This window comes from Rhinolophus sinicus, chromosome 5 (assembly GCF_057876585.1).
Source record: "Rhinolophus sinicus isolate RSI-liver-muscle chromosome 5, RSI-T2T, whole genome shotgun sequence".
In the NCBI taxonomy this organism is placed as follows: Eukaryota; Metazoa; Chordata; class Mammalia; order Chiroptera; family Rhinolophidae; genus Rhinolophus; species Rhinolophus sinicus.
The window spans coordinates 22,882,026-22,903,624 of NC_142505.1; the positions used below are offsets into that span (position 1 = coordinate 22,882,026).

Below are 21,599 nucleotides of genomic sequence, written 5' to 3' on the forward strand. Positions count from 1 at the left end.
AGTCTAAATCTATATAATCAGGACTATTTCTTGGATGAAAGAATAGAAAATCCTTAATTAAGAGTATTTCATCCAATAAGCAGTGGAAATTATATGCTACCTGTCTGAAATATTTTTTCAGACCAAAGAAAGGCTATTTCTGTATTTGACGAGGGATAATTTTATTTTTTTAACTTGAATTCATTTGACTGTGGATCATTTTCCCTATTAATCTGATCCTTCTCCAGAAGTACACTATCTCTTTTAGATAAATTAATAATATCAAATGTCCCCCTTTTTTCTCTCTCTCCCATTAAAACTTAAAATACAAACAGATGATTTTAGCTTTATGGTGCTTTTCATACTGACCTCTTCCATCCAGTCTTCTACATCTCTGGTGACTCTTCCTACATGTTTATAAACACTGTGTGCTCTACATACTGTGCATGAGTCTTGTTTTCCTCTCATGAATTGATAGATACTTACAAATTAGACAATTTGAATTTATACCAATCTGGGCATTGTGCATATTTGCTGGGTAATATATACATTCTGAAAGAAATAAAAATGGTGATAAGTAATACAAGATCACCAACGTGGCAAATTATTATACTTAATCCTTTTTTCCTTCATAAAAGTTAGATAACTGGTCTTATACTTGTTATTAATAGCATTACAATTCTGATTTTAAAAGCACCATTATTTATAATTCCCAAATGCAAGTGAAGTGGAAGGAATGAGAATTCTTCTTAGCATGAGTCTTTATTTATTTTCTTAACGTTGGGGTTTTAAATCTATTGTTTTTTAAAAAATGTCTAGAAACCGAAGAAAACATCTTTTGATCAGGATTCCGATATGGACATCTTCCCATCAGACTTCGCTTCTGAACCACCTTCTCTGCCACGGACTGGTCGGGCTAGGAAAGAAGTAAAATATTTTGCCGAGTCTGATGAAGAAGAAGATGTTGATTTTGCAATGTTTAATTAAGTGCCCAAAGAGCACAGAAACATTTTTCAACAGATAACTTGTGTTGTCCTTTTGTCTTTCCTGTCTCAGACTTTTGTACATCTGGCTTATTTTAATGTGATAATGTAATTGATGGTTTTTTATTGTGGTAGGCCTTTTAACATTTTGTTCTTACACATACAGTTTTATGCTCTTTTTTACTCATTGAAATGTCATGTACTGTCTGATTGGCTTGTAGTATTGTTATAGACTGCCGTGCATTAGCACAGATTTTAATTGTCATGATTGCAGACTAAAGACCTGCTTTTTGAAATGAAATTTAAACATTAAAAATGGAACTGTTTTCTCTTGTCTCTTTACTGAAAATGAAAGTTGAGTGAAAGGTCCCACACACCTTTAAAATAAATATATTTTATTCTTTGCCAGGAGACTCCATGGAAAAAGGTAAACAGTATATGAACATAGAAAGCATTGTTAAACAATCTCAATGTACAAACAGAGCCAGTGAAAGTACATCACAGACTTGCTAATATAAAAAAAAAAAAATCCACTAGTGCTTAAATGAGAACTAAGAAACTGACACTTGTATCTGTTAACCACTCTACCACAGCTTTCACTCTGCTTCATAGTGATTGAACAAGGTCAAAGGGTGCAGATTATCTGCCCATGCCTTTGGGACTTACGGTTCCCCCTGGGCATCAAGAAGACTGGGAAAAACCCAGTACCAGGCATGAGTCAGGAAGGACACTAGAGTTACATGGTACAGGTGGTAGACCAGCCTGCTAATTATCCCAAGAAATTTCCCTAATGGCTTGTGAATAGGTAAACAAAAACTTATTAACACTGAAAAGTGTTTCTGCCTTGGAGGCTATCATTACTGTAAAAATGTATCTTTTTAAAAAAATTGTGTAGTTATGTCATTAAACAAGTAATAAACCACTTTTAATTTAAAGTGACATTAACGATTGAACAATGACATTTGATTAACTGAACTGGCAGTTACACTGATACAGAATTCTCTTCTGCTAGTACAGTGAATTTGTATACTTTTACTGGGCAACATGAAATAAAAGATGCAGTTTGAGAGCATCAAAAGAGCAAGGACAAGCTTCCATACTAACTAAATTAGAATATCTTTAGCCTTATCTTATCATACCGTACAGTAGTCCCATTTCCTTACCTTGATGTCTTGATTATTCTGTGAAAGCAAGACAGTTATCTTTTTGAATCTTTCTTAGCTGGACACGTACAGTAGTCTGTTTCATAACCTTGGTGTCTTGGCTATTTTGAGTATGCAAGACAAAAGGAAAGCACCAAACATACAGTATAGAAAGAACAGAGCCATATTTCTGTATGTACAAAGTCTTTAGAAACTTAACCAGGGGTGAAATCATTTGGACTGGGTCTTTGCCATGCAATCTTGGGTGTTCAAAGAGGAAAATAGAAGCTTTTAACTAGTTTCTGGTTGCATGAAATGGCTGATTTTTTAGAATTTAAAAAGTTTGTACTTCTAGGTAAGTTAGACAATGAGGAGTATATATTGATACATACGAAAACTTCTTGGTCCTTCTTGAGTTTTAATATATTTTCAGTCCAAAAACTAAGCAGCAGTAAAAATGTTTTTTTTTTTTCTTGCATTTTAAATCCCGGAACTGAAGGTACTGGGGAATGTTTGAAGTAGCTGGAAAGTGTCTTATTGCACCAGTGGTGACTGACTGACACCGCTGTTTTCCACTGAGCTGGGTGAGATGCTGGGACTGTGCTCTGCTGTGTTCCCACTTGAACTTGGGGTCAAGGGTTCATGTCCTTCAGAATTCTCTAGCATTTCCTGAATGAGAGGTGGCATTGATCCAGGAATTTCCATTTTCAAGGTAATTACACGTTCTGCACCTTTTAAAAAGAGATAATAGAATCTGGTAGAGAGATGGAGTTAAGCTGAATAACTAAGGATCAACTTTCATGCACTTTAACAAGGGTGAAAACTGTTACCAGTGCTTCCCAGAGCCTTTCCTGATTTTTACCACGTTAAACTATTTTTACTTGATCTATAGAAAAGCTGCAGCAATGTGACATGTTTAAATTTGACAATTCCATTAGTTTCAGGAAACAATATCAATATATATTTACTTAACCTAATTTACAAACAGAAGTTCCTAATAAAAGACCAAAAAGAGTATCTTAGAAATGAAACAGTTGAAAGGATACCAGGAATCAACAAACGGAGGAAGTGATTTGAGTAATAAATGTACGGAGATTATTAACTGGATGGCTACTTGACCAACACAGTAGCCATGCGTGGCGATTTAAAGTTAATTTTTTTTAAATTAAGTATAATCAGAACAGTGCCTCAGTTGCATTAGCCCCATTTCACGTGCTGTAGAGCCAGATGTGGGTAGTGGCTGCTGTATTGCATGATGCAGTTTATAGAATATTTCCATAATCACAGTAAATTCTATTAGTACTGGTCTAGTTAAAGATAGGGAATGACTGTGTTAAGTTAAACAGCCTCATTGTTTCAAAATCAAAGACATAGGTACAACGGTCTCGCACTGGTATCTATGTTTGCCTCTATTCTTAATCTCATGCCAGGGATGAACTCAGGTCTCACTGAAGAAACTTCTTAGAAGGAAAGAGATCAAGGATTGAGACTGTCAAACAAGTTCACTGTGTTTCTAAGCACTTTCTGAAATGTGGAGTTTGCTCCTTGGCTCACCAAGGTTCTTAGGGACAGAGCAGGCTATGGGGAGGGGGAATGACAACATTTGGTACCAGGGATGGCTGCTAAGTTTTTCTCTACACAGGAAAAACCCAGCTCTAACGCTCAACTGTGATATGGCTCTAGGCACTTCTTGTAATTGCTCAGATTGCCACATAAACTGAAAATTACTAGGTAAAGAATATACCTCTCAGGAAGGCAAGAATTCCTTCGCTTAGAAGTGCAGAAGTCAATCTGCCTATACACGAGAGACCAATGGCTACGTTGATGGAGAGAGAAACTTAACCAATACCAATTACCCTAAGTATTATTCATTTTTCTTGGTGTTTTCATGTTCAGGAAAAACGAGTCAAGTTTACATAAACCAGAGCATGTGTGGAGAGCTGGAATGAAATGTATAAAACTAGAAAATTTAAAAGTCTGCCATACAGTACGTTCTCTTGAAAAGTTTTTCGAGTCCTTAGTCATCTGGATTTTAAAGCTCATCATCTAAAGTCATTGAGTAAGGTCAAATTTGAGGGGTATTTTTTTGTGTTTTTTTTTTAAAGTGGTGGGTACTATTTAATTCCTTTTGATTTCAATGAGAAATGAATTCGTAAACAAAAACAACAAAAAGGTATTATCAAACAACCTGAATTAAAATATCGGGTTTAAAACAGCAATGCGACCTGGTCAGGACTGCAAGTCCACTTTGTGAATATACACAGGCTCTAAAGACATACCTTTTGCACTGATGCTGCGGAGATCTGTGATTTTCATTAAGATCTTTGGAAACATGTGAGGCTTGCTTGGTCGTCTCTTTCTGATATAAATTTTTAGTGCTTCCAACAATGGTTCTTGTAGCTTATCTACTTTTGTCGGTTCCTCAAGGTCCTGGCGATCTAGATACCAGAAACAAAATATTAAACAATTGGTATCAGGACAGAAAGAATTATACACTTTCCAGGCTAGAGGGTTTCTTTCCATTTCCCATCTTCCTTGTTCCTACTCTACTATAACTTTATTAATTTGATGACTTGATCATATATACAAATTTGAAGATAAATGCAACTGCTTTAAGCAGTGATAGTTGAAAATGATTGTCCCCCTTGTTGGCCAAAAGCAGATTTTGATGGCCGGTTGCTTTTGTCCTAGGGAAATAATTACTTCTCATGACCAGGAGGTGTCGCTACTGAGCTGAATTAAAACCTTGAGCAAGATGGTTATAAAAGCAAGGTAAATGGGCCCCCTAATTAAAGCCATTACTTTTTAACCACTTACGATTCGGCTTCCTGTGAGCCAGTAGGGGTCACTACAAAGAAGAAAGCTGTATTTTATCCCAGTTCTCCAAGGGTTGGCCAGCCCAGTGACTTGTATTCCCAGCCACTAAATTAGCAAACAGTACATGCAAATCCCTTGGATCATTATTAAAATGTCCCTAGGTGATTTATTTTACTATAGTCTGATCCTCCCTTGGAAAAAAAAAAAATACCTGTAGCAATTGGAGAAATAGCATTTTGGTATTTCAGATCAGAAGAATCCCAAATACCTTTAACTTAAAACTATGGAACAATGCAACAAACCCCAACCATGCATGCAGGGCTTTATTCACATGTCTTTTCCCATGCAAAATAACTCCAAAATGGAGATGAGGAATTTCCCATAAATTACAAGTATAAGTTGTTCTTCATGGAATCTCACGAAGGTTTTCTAGGTAGTTGGTACCTCCACAGATTAAGCAGATGGCACTGAGAAGGCCTGTTTCTGTGTCATCCATTTCCAAAGGCAGGAGCTGGTTGGCAAAGGTGAACACAAGGTCAGTCAGAGGACCAAATCCAGCATTGTGCATCTGAGTTCGATTTAGGGTCAAGCCATCTGAAAAAGTCATGGTGTCTTGTTCTGGGGTATACCTGGTGCAAATTCTAAGAATCTGGAAGAAAGAAACAAAAAACAAAAACACAGGTTTGATGGGTCATCAAAGCCAGGCTGTCCTGATGGCATCAATCAGATCCAGGCAGGAGATAACGGGAGGGTTTCTGAGGAGCTCTTGCATCACAGGAGGCACTCTGCCCTCCTCCGAGAAGTTGACTGTCTTCTCCAGCTCCTTCATTAAAAGAGTAAGCAGTCAAAACACAGGTTAAAGTTATTTTAGGGAATAATAAATAGGACACAAGAAATTTTGAGAAATATCTGTTTGTGCTAAAAGTAATCTATCCGAGGCAAACATTTACTGAGTACCTACTTATGTCCCAGGCACTGTGCCAGGTGCTGGGGATAAACAAATAAGACTCTATCCTCCCTTTTTTCCTGAGCTAACAGCCTACATAATAATTTAATAATAGTAATAGTAATAATAATAAAGAACAATATCTACCATTGATTTAATGCCTGGTGTATGTCAAATGTCACATAAGCCCTACATCAGTCTTTCAAATGACTTGGTAAAGTGAATTTTTCTTATTTTACAGATGAGGGACTGACGGCTCAGAAAGGTTAAGCAATGTGCCCCATGTCACACAGTTAACATCTGATTCAAACCCGAGTTAGGCTCCCTCTTCCACGATGCCTCTGACCACACAGTTCCAAGACAACTATAAACAAGGAGCAAGAGTAGAACCCGCGAGGAGCTGGGGCGTTCAGAAGGAAAGCTCAAATACAGCCAGGAGGACTCAAGAGCAGATTCGTGGGGAAGAGGCGGCGTTTCATCGAAGCCCAAATGTATGTGTCGAATTTCTATAGACGAGAAGCCTGGGCCACGCTGTGATAGTCTCCCAATCCCACCTGCCATGCCCTGAATGCCACCCGAGGACACCTGCTGCCAAGGAGTTGCCTGCTCCCTGAGCTGTGCCTTGCTCAGAGCATGACAAACTCCAACTGCCTTCCTTCTGCATGCAGGCAACCCCAGCAGCTGTTCCCATTGCCCGATCAACCCTAACGCTGTGCCTGTGTGGAGCTCCATGCATTAAAGAGCACTTCTCCACCCACAAGCACATTTCTGCACCAACAACCATGAAGGGCCTCTTCGCCAACCAGGTTTCCACACTCGACTTTTCCCTCTGAAAAAGGCTCAGAGCTGCTTGAAGCACAGAGAGAAATGAATCCTGCCGGGACAGATGTGAATAGCCCAGTAGATTAGGGAGCTCAGAGTTTTCCCTCAGATGCTGGTGCCCAGTTACCAAAAATGTCTGACTCCAATGTTTTCTTGGTGAGAAGAAGACCTCCTGAGAGGGGAAGGGTGAACAATTAGCATGTGTCACCTCCAACACAGAATGATAGCTAATGTTTTACTGATCGCCGACTACATGTCAGCTACCATGCTACATGTTTCTATATATTACTTAATTATTTCATCAGCCCACAAGTTAGGTCTTACTATTTCCCCTTACTATTATCCCATTTTATAAAAGGGGAAACAAACCCAAATAGCTTGTCCGATGTCATAAATAGTAGGTGGCATGATCTGTCATCAGTCTCCACTGTCTGTGTACTTAACCTCTGCCCCAAAGTGGCCTAATTCCTCTTCACCCAAACTTAGATGCCTCTCTAATGTGTGATGGCCCATTAGATATCAGCCTCACTTCTCTTGGGCTGGGTGCCTTTGTGCAGTGCACAGCCTGCAGAGCTGTCCACTGTGACTTACCTGGTACCTAGGAGCATAGGGCCTGTGGCCTGGAAATAGCAACTTCTACAAACTTTACTTCATACGTAAATCAGGACATGTCCCCAAACTCCTTACTGTCCCTATTTGTATGATCTGGAAAGCCCCCTATCATGAATGCAAGTGGCTATCAAAGCATCACAAAGATTCCTCTTCTTCGGCTGGGTGGTCATTTTCACCTCTCAGCTAGTAGCCCAGGGAGCTCTCTGAGCCAGGCCAGCCATCTCCTCCGAGTCCCTGACTGGCTGACCTATTGCACTTTATCTTGATAGCTGATAGTCTAAAGCCATTCCCAACGTCAGCGCAGCAGAGGAAACCAGGGGTCATTGGGTATAAGCTTTACATCCCACTGAAAGCGCTGGGAGGCGAAGTGCGCCCAAGATCACACAAGTAATGGTGCCAGGGCAGAAGGCAGGGCTCCTAATGCCCAGTCCACTGCTCCTTCAACCACCCGGAGAAATGCCGGGAAGTACTGCCTATGTAGGGAGCTGTCACGTGATGGGCAAAGTAGTAAGCTCAGCATTTCTGGGCTCAAAATCCCCAGACACGTTTCCAGTTTGGAATCAAATAGGTTCTAAGTAAGTCTTTGCAGCTTCAGTGCACTGCCAGTATGTGAATGCAACAGGTCTGTCCTTGCACGAATGAGACAAACCAGGCATTTGTCAGAAAGAAATTGCAGGAGGCCACGATTTAGACATTTGCAAGCATCAACAGCTCATTTAGAGATGCAAGTCCAAACTGCAGGGCACAAACGTCTCCTTCATACTATTCTCTTCGGAATGGTTTTCCTCCTTAAAAGTTGGAAAATATTTGGATTCTGATGAAGCATTTAAACTATGTCCTGTTGCGTCTTTCCCTAGAAAGCCCCAAACCCAAACCAAGTATAAATGGGCCGTCCAGAGAGGCAGGAGTGTGGTCTGAGAGGGAAGAATACTCAATGTCTTCTTTTATCGGAGCCTGCGCTCCAGCCCTGCCCCCGTGGGGCCCAGTGGGCAGCATCTTCCTTGCAGCTCTGGCCAGGCCTGCTTCCGGAGGGGAACCGAGGAGTTCCATTTTGTCTCACTGACATCAAATGCCAGTGGCAACAACCGCGTGCTCCTCCAGAACTAAAACACTCTTTGTTTGAAAGGAGGGTATTTCATCTGGAAAGAGGAGCATGCAGGCCCACGAGGTGGGTGAAATATAGCCCAGGCAAGGCCGACTCACCAAAGGAGGGCCCTGTTGGATGACACTGAGCGCTGTGGGTGGACAAACCTGGTCCTCTTCTGGGTGAGAGGGAACGTCTCTTCCTGCCTTCAGCAAAGACAACTGAGCACCCTTCCACTGCTTTCTGGGTGCTTCCTGGGAGCAGTCTGCCTGGGGCGGGAGGCCTGGGAGGATCTGGGCCCCCGACATCCCAGAGGCAGAGCCAGGGACTTGTCCACTTCTCTCCTTGTCCATCTGACCACCCTAATCCAAGCCACCACTGCTACTCTTCCGATGAGGGCCTCTTAACCATCCTGTGATTTCCGCTCCTGAACTTGTAGCCAGAGCACGCTGCTCAAAATGTTCACCAGAGAAGACCTCTCCTCCCCTGTTACAATCCCTCCAAGAGCTTCTGGTCTCTTTCGAGCCTAAAATCCAAACTTCTTCCCGTGGCCTCCATGGCCTGCCCTGCCTCGCCTCGGTCGCCCCTTTCTTCTTGCTCATTAACTGCTGGTCACATCGATCCCCTTTCTGACTCTCCAACAACTCATTGTTGCTGCAGAGCTTTGGCACTTGCTGTTCCCGCTGCCTCTGAGGCTTTTCCCCTGATCTTCATGTGGCTGACTTTCCCTATCAGAGCTCAGTTCAAATGTCACCTCCTCAGAAAGCACAGTGAACACACTTGCTGAACCCCATTACCGCCTATCCTATTGCCTTATTATGATTATTTGGAAATAGGACATACCATTGTCTTAAAATTGAGGTATAGCTTGCATGGTGGTTTTAAAATATGCCCCCAAATTGGTTGCCACTAGTTCTTTTAAGGATGAAGCTTCAACCTCCTCCCCTTGAGCGTGGGCTGGAGCCAGTGACTGGACTGTAATGAAAGACTATGGTGGGAGTAATGGTGTGACTTTGGAGACAAGGTCAGAAAAGGCGTCGTGGCCTCCTCCTTGCTTGCTCTCTTAAATCTCTAGTCTTGGGGGAAGCCGGCTGACATGTCGTAAGGACACTTAAGCAGGCCCCACGGAGAGGTCCACGTGGCAAGGAACTGCGCCCTCCATCACTAACTCCCAGCACTCGCTTGCTGGGCAAACATAGTAAGCTCCTTGGAAGCTGCCCCTCCAGCCCCTGTCAAGCCGTCAGCAGATGCAGCCTCAGCCCATATCTTGACTGCAATCTCATGAGACGCTGAGCTGGAGCCACCCAGGGATGTCAGGTCCTGACCTGCAGGGACTGTGTGAGACAGTAACGATTATTGTTTTAAGCTGCTAAGTTTTGTGGTAACTTGTTACACAGAGACAGATAACTACCACAACATACTTGCCTTGAGCTGTGCACAGAGCTCTAGCGGAATGCATTTTCCCTAAGTGTACAGCTGTGTAACCACCACCCAGGTCAAGATATGTATGGTTCTAGCACCCACAGGCTCCCCTGGCTCCTCCCGATCAAACCTCCTCCCCCAAAGTAACCGTTCCTTTGACCTCTGTTCCTATAGATTAGTTTTGCCCGACTTTAGATACATGGAACCACACAGTATAGTCTCTCGTGTCTGCTTTCATCCACTCCGTATCACATCTGTGAGATTCCCCAGGTTAGTGCATGTAGCAGTGGTTCTTTTTCATTGCTGTGTAGTATTCCACAGCACGAGCCATTGTTCACTTTGCTTTATTTTCTCCACAACACTTTTCTGTCTCTTTCTGAGCTTACTGACCCATCACACTCTAGAAGATGAGCTCCCAGAAGGAGACTGTTCTCTATTTGTCTTGCTCCCTACTGTTTCTTTAGCATCTAGGGCAATGTCATCACACAGCAAGTAGCCAATGAATATTTGCTGAATAAATGAACTGGCTGCTCTCATCAGAATCTCTCCCACCTCATAACCCCCTGAGGGGGGCATCGAGGGATTTCTAAATTTTTAGGCAAAGCTCAAATTGCTCACCAATTTGAGTCTTTGCGTTAATTGTGTTTGGCAACTTGTGGACATATTCTGATGTGATTTGACTATTTATCCTTCAGAGCTTGTGGGAATGTTGAGGTGATAACCACATACAGAGCCGTGCGTGGCGTCTTCCCTGGCAACCCATGTAGTACCCACCGTAGGAGCGCATGGGAACAAAACGTTTTCCCCAGTGGGACCGGCCACCAGCCTGCCTTTCCTGAGAAGGGCACGCACATGCGAGGAGCAGGAGCCTGTCGCACTGTTACTGCTTCCTCGACCAGCACTCTAGGAGCCATTATTTTAAAATGTGAAGAGGAACATGGGGACTGAAATGCAATGGCATTTTTATCGAAACGAACAGATCCAAAATATTTTTGTTTTAACATGTGATCAATACGAACAAATCATTAAGGAGGTATTTTACAATTTCAAAGAGTCAGTCTTGGAAATCAAATGTGTGTTTTACAATTACAGCACTTGGACCAGCGACACGTCAGATGCTCAGCTGCCACAGGTGGCAGGTGGCGTGTAGCTACCATATTGGACAGACAGCACAGCTCCAGAGTGTGTGTGTGCATGCGTGTGTGTGTGCGCGTGTGTGTGCAGCAGCTCAGTACAACAGTCCACAATGACAATGTGGACTCACTCAATATTGATAAAATTAGCAATTGATAGCTAATTTAAAGGAACACTTCCTATGGGCCAGGTACGACGCTCAGTTAATACTTGACAAGCATTAACCCAATCAGCTCTCCCAACAGCCTTTTTAGGGAGGAGCTACTTTATACCTGCTTCACTGAAGACATAACTGAGGCTTAGAGAGGTCACACAGCTTCCCTAAACCCACACAGCTTCTAAGTGTTAGAAGTGGGATTTGAACACAGGGAGTCTGGCTCCAGATCCCACCTTCTTCACCAGTACACTGACTGCCTCCCAGTGACTTCCTGTGACTGCTGGGGGGATTGCTCCGCCCCCACAGGTGAGACAGCTGAAACGTAGAGACGCACAGGACCTCCTCATGACTGCACAGGCGGCCAGAGGTAATGCAGAAGCCTGAACTCAGGCCGTGAGGCTCCCAGTCCAGAGCTCGCTCCTGTCCAGCTAGGGTCCTGTCTGACTGAGTCCCTGGGAAGGCAAGGAGGGACAGGTTCATGTGGGAATGGCCTTCCGGGGCTGTAGAGGACCCCAGGACCCCAGGAGCCACAAATCACGTTTTGAAGTCACACAGGGCAGTCACTTTTGCGTCACTAGTTGCAAGGTGCTGCTGTGACTGGCATGGGAATGTTTTCCTTGGAGCAAGTGCGGGCAGCGGGTGGCAGGACCCAGGAAAGCCCCATGTGTCCCATAGGGAAAGATGCCACACATCGGGGGATAACAGAACCCCCTGGAGGGTATAGCGAGGCTTAACAATAATACGTAAGGTAACTGAGGCCTACAGTGTTCCAAACACTATGCAAGGCCTCTACACACGACTCATTTCCTTCCCTCCAGACCCTGAAAGGAAGCTGCTATTATTACCTTCATTTTCAGTATGAGGAAACTGAAGCTCAGAGAGCGGGGATAGTTTTTCCAAGGTCGCCCAGCTAGTAAGCAGCAGAGCCAGATTTGGAACCCAGGCTGGCGACCAGTGCCCACACTGATTAAGTACTATCAACAGCTGGGGCAAGCCAAAAGGAAGCTGGATCGATGCGGAGCCATGTGGGGGCAGGAGCGGGTGGGGGAGACAAGCTCGAAGGTAAAAGTGGGAGCAGGCCTAGCGCTGGTTGAAGCTCTAGGATAGTGAATTTCAGAAGGGCAAGGACTCATCTCTCCTCTCTGCCATCATATCCCAGTGTCTGGCACATAGTAAGTGCTCATTAAATATGTGTGGGATTTCTTCCTTGAACCTATAACTATTCATGTTGTATGATAAGACAGCATGAGCATTTTAAACAAAAGCCAGACCATGGCTCACCTCTGGTCAAAACCCAGGAACTCCTTGTGACACCGAAAATGAAAATCTACGTGGGATCTGAGGCCCCACTTCCTCTAGGGTCCAGCCCCTCCTCCTCCCTCCTTCTCCTCCAGGTACACGCACAGTTGCTCCCCTGCCCAGGGCCTCCCCTGCCCGAGGGCCTTTGTACTCCCCCCCCTTTCTCCTTCTACTTGCACACCTCTCAGACCAGTGTCTTCTGCTGGTTCCAGCTCTTTCTGTCCCTTCATTCACGTTCCTCCAAAGATCACCTGCTTCCCTAACCACACTATAGAGCCTCACTCCTGCCCACGTCAGTCATGCTCCAGCCACAGACCCTGCTTCTGTTTTTCTTGGCAGCACTTCAGATATTGACTATTTACTTGTTTGCGTATCATCTGTCTCCCCCCTAGTGGAAGGTCAGCTCCACGAGGGCAGGGATTTTTGTCTCTTTTGTTCGGTGATAAGTTACCAGAGCCTAGAATGGAGTGTGGCACACAGCAGATCCTCAGTGAATATTTGTAGAAGGAAGTGAGGGAAGGAGGAGAGAAACCAGAGGGTCAGAGCCTCAAGTGTTATTTGCTATGACTCTCAAAATGAGAGGGACGTGATCCTAACTGCCTGCAGGAGAGGCAGCTGAGAGGCAGGGACAGAGACGAGAAAGGAGCAGGCCAGAAGGAAAACATGAGGCCAGAACTCCAGTGGATGGACCACTCTTGTCCTGAGTATAAACCTGGGATGCCCAGCTCGTGGGTGAGGAAAGGAATGTAAAATGCCACCTGTAACAGTTCTGAAGAGCTGGTCCACCTTACCTGAGACCTTTTGGCTACTTGGCCCCTGCGGGAAATCATGAAACTCACAGCTGGGCCTCAGCATCCCCTTCCCTCAGCCTCGAGAGGGAAGCCTGGCTATGGGTTCCACAGCAGAGGGTCCCCACCAAGCAGAGTCTGGGACGGAAGTCCCTCCGGCGAGGGGTGTGGCAGGGAGTGTGGGCAGGGCAGGCAAAAAGCCATCCTTCCCCGTGGACCCGTTTCCTGAGGGGCTCCCACCTCTGGACTATAATTCAACTCTCCCCCCAGGGCTTTGCTAGCATGTCCTGCCCTGACAGCGTCTTCTCAACACAGCGCCAGCCCTGCAGGCCAACAAGCATCAGGGACAAACCACACATAACACAACGCACTACTGGTGGCTGTGAATGGGTAGCCGCAGATCAAGGTCGGTGACCCACGCACAACCTTGACTTTCCTTGCTAGGGGCTGAGAATAACCTCAGCCCGCGTCTGTCTGTCTTTCCTGTTTTCTTCTGTCTCACTCTATCCATACATCAATGGCTTAGATAAGAGGAGTCTTCTAAACAGCTCAGCCAATTGATATTCTCATCCAAAACATGATCTTCGAAGTTGTGCGTTTTCAGGATCTTACCATGAATGGCCTTTGCTAAAAATCCTTGGAAAATGACCTCTTGTCTGGGGCCAAGTAAGTATTCCTTCTGCTTCATCTCATGACTGTAGGCCTCTGCCCTTCCCCTGAGATGGCTTTTTCCTCCTCTGCCTATCACACCCTAACCCCAACCCCTCATCCCCCTGAGGTAGGAAGGAGTGGTTGAATTTCCCGACTCCTGCTACAGAGGCTGAAATTGCCCCCCTGGGGTTATGTCGGCTCTGTTCCTGCTTTCATCACTGACTGGGCACCTATTGCATGCTCCGTGCTTAAATCCATGACTGTATTTAAGCCCATGTAATGAATGACTTTTGTTAATGCCTCAATGATTTGTAGTCCCATTTTACAGATGGGTAAACTGAGGTCTGGAGAGGTTAAATAAGTTGACCAAGGTCACAGAAATTAGTTCCTGTTCTCCTTGTCTCCACCGAGGGACTAAGAGCTGATTCTTAGATCCATGAGCAAACCTGGGGAGTGCGGTAGAGTTTAGTGTAAATGTGAGATGTGGGAAGATGGATGCTGGAGGTTGGATGGAGATTTTAAGACGGGATATCAGCACGTTGACCATTAAGCAGGTGGTGCTGTGGAAATAAGACACTTCCCTAGAGGACCTCAAAGCATCCCTCTCATTCCATCTTTCCCAAAGGGCTAGAGTTGAGGTAATCAGAAATTGTAAGACCAAAAAAAAAAGGATTAAGAAATAAGCAGAGGTTCAAAGTCAGAGCTTGAGCTTTGGGAAGGCTCCAGGCCCTGCTGGGTGGCCATGGGATGCTGGGGAGTCAGGATTCCACAGCCTTCCCGGTGCAGCCATTGACTCGCTGTGTATCACCTCACTGATTACTCAGCCACTCCCGGCCTATGGGGCACCGCTAATCATGTGGTAATAACTCCAGTCTCCACGCCTATCTTGGGGGTGTTCTGAGGCTTAGGGGAAATTCTACGGAGCACTGCACTTGAAGCACTTGTGAGCAAAGCATTAAAAAAGTTAATTATTGTACTAGCTCATTATTAGCATCCTTGCTGATTTACCCAAGTTGCCTCTATCACTCCCTCTCTGGTGGTCTGGCTGGTTCTCTCCCCGTGGCCCACACCTCTCATACCACGTCCTGTTTATGTGTCTGATGCCCTCACGTCTGCACTTCCTCTCATGGCTTTGGAGTCCAAAGATGTGGGTCCTGAGTTTTGGCTCCAGCACGCACCTGACTTGGGTGACTCACCTAGCCTCCAGCTCCTTAGCTGTATAAATTGGCCTAAATCTCCATCCCCAGGTCACTGAGTTGTGGGAGGTGCAAATGAGCTGAGGTTTGCAAACTCTACAGGGTGTGGGTATGGGACAGATGCACGCTGCTCTGATGTTTCTTTTTTTTTCCCCCTGAAGGTTCTTAGGTTCATCCCAGACCCTCTGATTTTATGAGAAAAAAAAATAACCATATTTAGCCTCAGTAACCACTCCTTCTAAGATCCAACTTGCAAAAGAGAGACACATAAATATTAAGCTTCCTACACAACTGTCCCATTCAGTGTCCTCTCTCCTCCTGAGTAGGAGTGTGTGTGTGCATGCGTGTGTGTGTGTGTGTGTGTGTGTGTGTATGTTTAATTATAGTGAGTGAGTATATTTGCTTGGCAAAATTGTTTATACCCAAAGCTATGAAAGATGTAATAAAAAGAAAAATCTATGCTTTTAAAGAAATTCAACAGCTAATTTTTCTTTCCCTATTTTCTGATGCCTCCCGGGGGTCCAGCCTTCCCTCCAATTCTTCCAGAGACCTGTTAACATACACTCCCTCAGGCAGGACACATCCCTGCCACCACTAATGGCAGCTGCTTCCCCACCCAAGGAAATCGCCCCAGAAAGAACTGGTCATGCTAGCCCTGAAACCCTCACCAGGGAGGGACAGAGACCTGCAGAGGACAAGGTGTGACAGTGTCCTTACCCGTTCTAAGGCCCTAGAAGCCATGGTGTGAGAACAGCAGGAGGTGGAGGGCCATCAGGGATCCCCTTTGCACAGGTAAGGAAACTGAGGCCCATGGAAGAAAGGGATTTTCCCCAGGCTACCAATGGAGGTGGCGCCATATCAGGGGGTAGAAGAAGGGTGCTATGTGACATCTCTAATAGGTTTAGCCTGAAGGCCTTTCAAAGACCTATGGGGCTGTCTTGTGGAAGGAGCTACGGCTGAGCAACCTGTCAGTGAGGTGCTATGACCAGGACTGGCTGGATGTTTTCCTGAGGTCATGCATAGGGGGTTCTCACACCAGCCGGTAGAGAGGGTAGGAAGGTTCTGTCCAATTCCAGGGGGTCTCTGAACCTTTGACAATTGAACTGAGATGCCGGCAGGGAGGATGGTACTCGGTGTGCAAAGAAGATGACAGGAAGAGAGGTGGGGGAAACCAGAGCCTCTGGAGGTCTTCAAAGCATCTCAGTCCCCTCTTCCCCCGTCTCAACACCCCAGCTGGGAGTTCAGAAGGATACATACCAGGATATCCAGGCAGGCGGCCTTTAGCAGGGTGATTTGGTCTGCAATGGTCAAGCTGGTGAAGCCTGGCAGACGTTTAGCAAACTCCACGATCTTAATAATGCACTTGGTGGCGAGTTCACTAAATTTGTCCCAGAGGCCCAGGTCCAATCGGACTCGATGGTCGGCACTGGAATTCTAAGAGAGAGAGAAAACGTCATCAGGGGTAGTTTCTGGGAAGCCCAGTGGAAGGCAGGGACCCAACATGTCTCCTGGTCCTGGGCTGGCACTTCAGTATTGACCAGAGAGCTTCCTGGTGGGGTGGCTGAGTTTTGAGCTTGGATTTATCCTTTAAAAACACTTAAAACGTTATCCCTGTACCACTGGACAATCAAGCAACAGATGAAGGGCATTTCTCTTTGTGTAATTATTCCAGCTAATAAGTTATGAAGGAATAATGGACTGAGGAGTCACCATGTATAGCCCTGATGAATCAATGGCTCTCGGCATTGCCCATCAGTGGTCACTCATATCTTAAAAATAGGCCATGTGTTACTTGGGTGTCCTGATGGCAACACACACCACCACCTATGAAATAGTCAAACCAGAATCAGAAGGAGCCTAACTACAGAAAACCCGGGAGACGGATGTGCTAAAAATGACTCTGGGGGGATGCGACTGTCGACGTCCAGGATGACGGAGAGTCCATACAACCAACAACTGGGTTTCTTCCACAGACACATTGCAAGGAGAGCAAAGAGAAATGGAGAGAAATCCACAGATTACAAGCGCCTCCCCCCAGGTGCTCATTTACCGATGAATGGATAAACCATGACAACCGGGCAATGGAGAGCGAGTCAGCGGTGACCACAAGGGAAGTACTGATATTAATACATGCACAACACGGATGAACCACGAAAGCATCACGCTCAGTGAAAGAAGGCAGACACAAAAACCTACACACAGAATGATTCCATTCAGATGACATTCTGGAAATGGCCAAATGACAGTGACAGAGAACAGATCAGTGGTTTCCAAGGGCTTGGGTGAGGGATGGTTGAACACAAAGGTGTCCAAGGGGCTTGGGTGGTGGTTATACGATTGCATACTTTTGTCAAACTCATAAAATTATACCTTTAAGGAAATAAATGGTCCATCATGTAAATTATACCCCAATAGCCTTGACTTAGGAACAAACAATTTTTAGACAACTCACCGTATGAACCAATTACAAGCTGTCGACCTGATCTGAATTCTATTTTCAATAAACAAAGAAATTGTGACATACGAGAAAACTGGAAACTTGAGATATTAAGGTGTTTGAGGTATTAGTTTTATTTTAGGAGGAGTAATGACAGCGTTGCTGCTATGTTTTTGTTTGCAGACGCGTCTACATTTAGAACACTAATATTTACAGACAAGCTAAGACGTTCGTAATTTACCTCTAAATAATATGTAATGGGCAGTGCGCAGGAGGATGGATAGATGATGAAACAAGATTGGCTGTGGAGTGATCACGGGCTTTCATTATTCTGTTCTCTCTACTTCCATGTTATAACGTTCGCAATTTTTCATAATAAAAATAAAATTAAAAAAATGACGATAAAAGAAAAAAACAAAATGCTACAATGACAACAAAGATTAGACTTTCTAGAAGTGCTCTGTGTTGTGGTGACCGCATGTATGCCTCACACAGAGCTGCCAGGCCCAGGCCTTAGCCGGGGAGGCAGGGCCCGGCTCTGCGGGCGTGTGCAGGCAGCACAATGAGGCAGCCCACCGAGGGGACATGCAGAGGGGCTGCTCCAGGGATTACACAGCTGCTTCTCCCTGTTTTTTTCCAGGAAGGACCAGCCTTCTAGTCCTTCAGCAGCTTCCATTCAGGACGGAGGCCCAGGTTCCTGCAGGATGCCTTATTTTTGACACCTACAGAATAAACAGAGGGAAACCCGGCCCCTTACCCCTATGAGAAGGTTAGCAGATTTCAGACCAAACCTCTGCCACCTACTGGCTGGGTTCCTCCATCCATTCAAATACTCCACCTTTCATTCACTTATTCCTCTTCCTCTCTTCCTCCCTTCCTTCCTTTGTTCCATGAATATTTGCTGACCCATCTTCACGCAGTCAGGGGCTGGGGTGTAACAGCCGAGCACCTCAGACACAGCCACAACGCTTAGCAAGCTTACAGCCTAGCTAAGTACCTGCTGCTTTCTCAGCCTTACCTTGGCAGGCCCCACCCCGGCCACTCCTCACTTTGCCAAACCCCCACAGCTACTCATTGAAGAAGGTGGAATTACAAGCTTCACTGTAACATGTGGCAGGTTCATCTCAGGGCGGTGGGGTAACGTGCCAAGGAGAGGCTGGAAGTGGGTCCCAGGTCGACCCGGACCCCAAACCTGGCCTTTCCGCTATGTGGCTGATAGGTGTGACCTCCTGCAAGTGATGTCCTTGCTTCATGCCTCATTGTTCCCATCTGTAAAGAGGGATACACACCACCTGCCCTCAAAGGCTGCCAGCAAGAGTAAGTAGGATCCTAAAGGGAAGGAAGCAAATAGTGCCTGGTGTGTTCTGGGGTTTCATCAATATTAGACCCTTTTCTTCATCACCCTCACCAGTCCCCAGCTCTACCAGAGGGTTCAGAGCACAGCAATGAGTGTCTTCGCCTCACGTGCACAGGTGACGTGGCCAGAAAAGTCCCCACCCATACTGGCGCTCACTCCCATTATAAGCCTCGACGTATTTTTCCTCATTTAATCAGTAAAAAGGATGCTCACAGCACAGACAGGAAATAGAACACCACCATGAACTTGCCAGAAATTACTGAAGGTCTCAGCTTTTGACTAGCACCACACTCCAACATACCCAGGAAACAGTTTATGTTTTCTTTTCTTTCTGTAATCTCCAGAGCAGGGTCACTGGTGTGAATGGAGCTGAACAGTCATCTTGTATCTCTGCCTTCCTGACACCCTTCTCTTCTGCCTCTCAAGTCATTTGGGGGACAGTTCCTCCCTCCCTCTCAGTGATTGGAGTTTGAATGGGGCTGTCAAATTCCCTCCAGTGAAGGGAGGGCACTTGACTCTGGTTTGGCTAATCAGAGTGGTCCCTCCTCCTGGCCACAGTGATTGGTTCAGAAAAGAGCAAGTGGCCCAGAACTGGACAATGAGGCTTAATTTTGAGACTCTGGTTGGAACAATTAGGGAAGTGTAGCTCTCTGTCGACAGAGTGAAGGTTACCAGGAGCTTTCCGGGGCCACCAGGTCGGGAAGGCCTTCCTAACAATGAAGCCAATTCAGAAGAAAGGTGAGATGCAATATGGAAAGAGAGAGGAAGAGTAGCCCTGTCTTGAAGATACTGAGTTGCTGGATCCAGCCGTGCCTGATTCACACAAGGATTTTTTTTTTTAAATCTAAATTGATTTAAGTTTGGTTTCCATTGCCTGCAACAGGAAGAATTCTAACTAATGTGCAGTTATAGCTTAAGAAAGTTTAGGTCTGTTTCACATTCTTCCCCCACGCCATTCCCAAAAACTGTCGAGACTTAGAGAAGAGGTCCCCACTGCCACCACCCTCGTCGGAGCCACCATCACCTCCTGCCTGGACTATTGCAACCCTTTCCTCACTGGTCTCCTGCTTCCCACCCTGGCCACCTTATAGCCAATTCTTACCAAAGGACTAAAGGAACATTTTTAAAACACAAGCCAGACCAAGTCACTGCGCTGCTCAAAATCTCCAATGATTTCTCATCTCACTCAGGCTAAAAGTCAAATTCCTTTCAATGGCCTGCAAGGCTCTCCCAGATCTGGCTCCTGTTCTCTGACCTTGTCTTCTCCCACTTTCCCCCCAGCTCATCTACCCCAGTGACAAGGTCTCCCAGCTCTCTCTGAACAAGCGAAGCATGCTCCTGCCTCTGGGTCTTTGCTCTGGCTGTTCCCTCCCCCTGCTCTTCCCCAGACATCTGTATGGTGCACTCCCTCATTCTTCCAAGTCTTTGATCAATGCCACTTTCCCTTAAGGCCTCTATTGACAGTTACAGAACCCTCCACACTCCAGACACGTCCCCCCGCCCCCGCCCCGAAACCTGCTCAATGTTTACAGCATTGATCTAACCACTCTACCGTTTACTTTCTATACAGAGGCTTCTTGTCTCATTTTTTTTTTATTGCTGTATTATCAGTCTAGAACAGTGCCTGATACACAGTAGGGGCTCAATAAATATCTGTTGAATGAATCAATGAGTGAATGAAGTTCCCACAAGTCTTTGCTGTTTAAAATGTCTCAGGACAACTAACATTTTGAGAATGAGGCCCGCGTGGGCCGTACTCACGGGGTTTCTGCTGCCTCTGGAGGCAGAACTGAACAACCCAACGAAAGGCAAAGTTCCCTAGGCCTGGGGTTTGGACCTCTGACAAATGTAAGTAGTTCAGGAAAGGGTAACATTCATCCCAAATTGATGTCTTCCGTTCCTCCCCTCAGTGGAGATCCGTCCACAGAGTCAATAAAAGCTTTTGTTTTTAAGATTGGTGAGGAAAGCCAGAAAGAAATGTTTGCATAAGGGATGACATAGATGCCCTCCGAAAGCTGGTGGCCCACGGTGCTTTCCATAATATTCTTTGCGGAAAGTAGGCACGCATCCTCCAGATTTATTGTATTCCTTCCTCAAGGACCTTGGTGGAATACAGTACACTCGGGGGAACATCAGATCAAGATGTACGCCATTCGGGCTGTAATTAAATTTAATAGGCAGTTTAACAGGTTTGGAGGAAGATACGATAGAGAGGGACAGACAGGCGAGCTTACAGCGGGAAATCATTTTACAATCGAGTATCCATCTGGAAAAAAAGACATTGCCCCGACCCAGCAAGTGTGAACGAAATCTTCATCAGCATCATATGAGGTTACTTTATCACACACCGGGCTGCGAGAGAGAAGCCTGTCGCACCTTCTATTAAAAATAATGCACAGCCTTCTTAACGGCATGTAAATCTCACTCACTATTATGCAAACTGAAGGGAAGAGGCAGTTAATAAAACACAAAATAACCTAGTGTTTTATTATACGGGGAGCTGGATTCATAGGCATGAGGTTTAAAATGGCTTATATATTATCTTCCAGCTGTGGCAAATGGAGAGCACAGCCTGGTTTGGTTGGTAATGAAGGCGGTTAGAGGGAGCACCGAGGAAGTGTGGGTTTTCCACAGCGTTTCTGAAACCAGGGCAGAGGGAAGATAAGTGGGGTAGTGAGGAGAGGCCCCTGTTGGCAGCTAATGAGAAGCAGAGCCAAAGCAGAAGGGGGAGAGGCAGGTATCCCCAAATTTGCACTCTTTCCTCAGCGCCTCC

The 21,599-nt window shown here is 45.5% G+C and overlaps 2 protein-coding genes across 4 annotated transcripts in view; one reads left to right on the forward strand and one right to left on the reverse strand.

Moving 5' to 3' along the window:
• Positions 1-1,288, forward strand: part of TOP2B (DNA topoisomerase II beta) — a 52,897-nt gene extending 51,609 nt beyond the window's left edge. For both annotated transcript variants that reach the window (XM_019745271.3, XM_019745269.3), the window contains exon 36: positions 799-1,288. In XM_019745271.3, coding sequence (XP_019600830.3) covers positions 799-966 — 168 coding nt within the window. In that variant the 3' untranslated portion in view covers positions 967-1,288. The remainder of the gene's footprint in view (positions 1-798) is intronic.
• A 1,210-nt stretch (positions 1,289-2,498) lies between these two features.
• The window catches only part of RARB (retinoic acid receptor beta), a 670,351-nt gene continuing 651,250 nt past the window's right edge, over positions 2,499-21,599 (reverse strand). For both annotated transcript variants that reach the window (XM_019745272.3, XM_019745273.3), the window contains 4 exons: positions 16,290-16,466; positions 5,366-5,570; positions 4,384-4,542; positions 2,499-2,835 (listed from right to left, as the gene is read on the reverse strand). In XM_019745272.3, the coding sequence (XP_019600831.1) occupies positions 2,639-2,835; positions 4,384-4,542; positions 5,366-5,570; positions 16,290-16,466 (738 nt within the window). In that variant the 3' untranslated portion in view covers positions 2,499-2,638. The remainder of the gene's footprint in view (positions 2,836-4,383; positions 4,543-5,365; positions 5,571-16,289; positions 16,467-21,599) is intronic.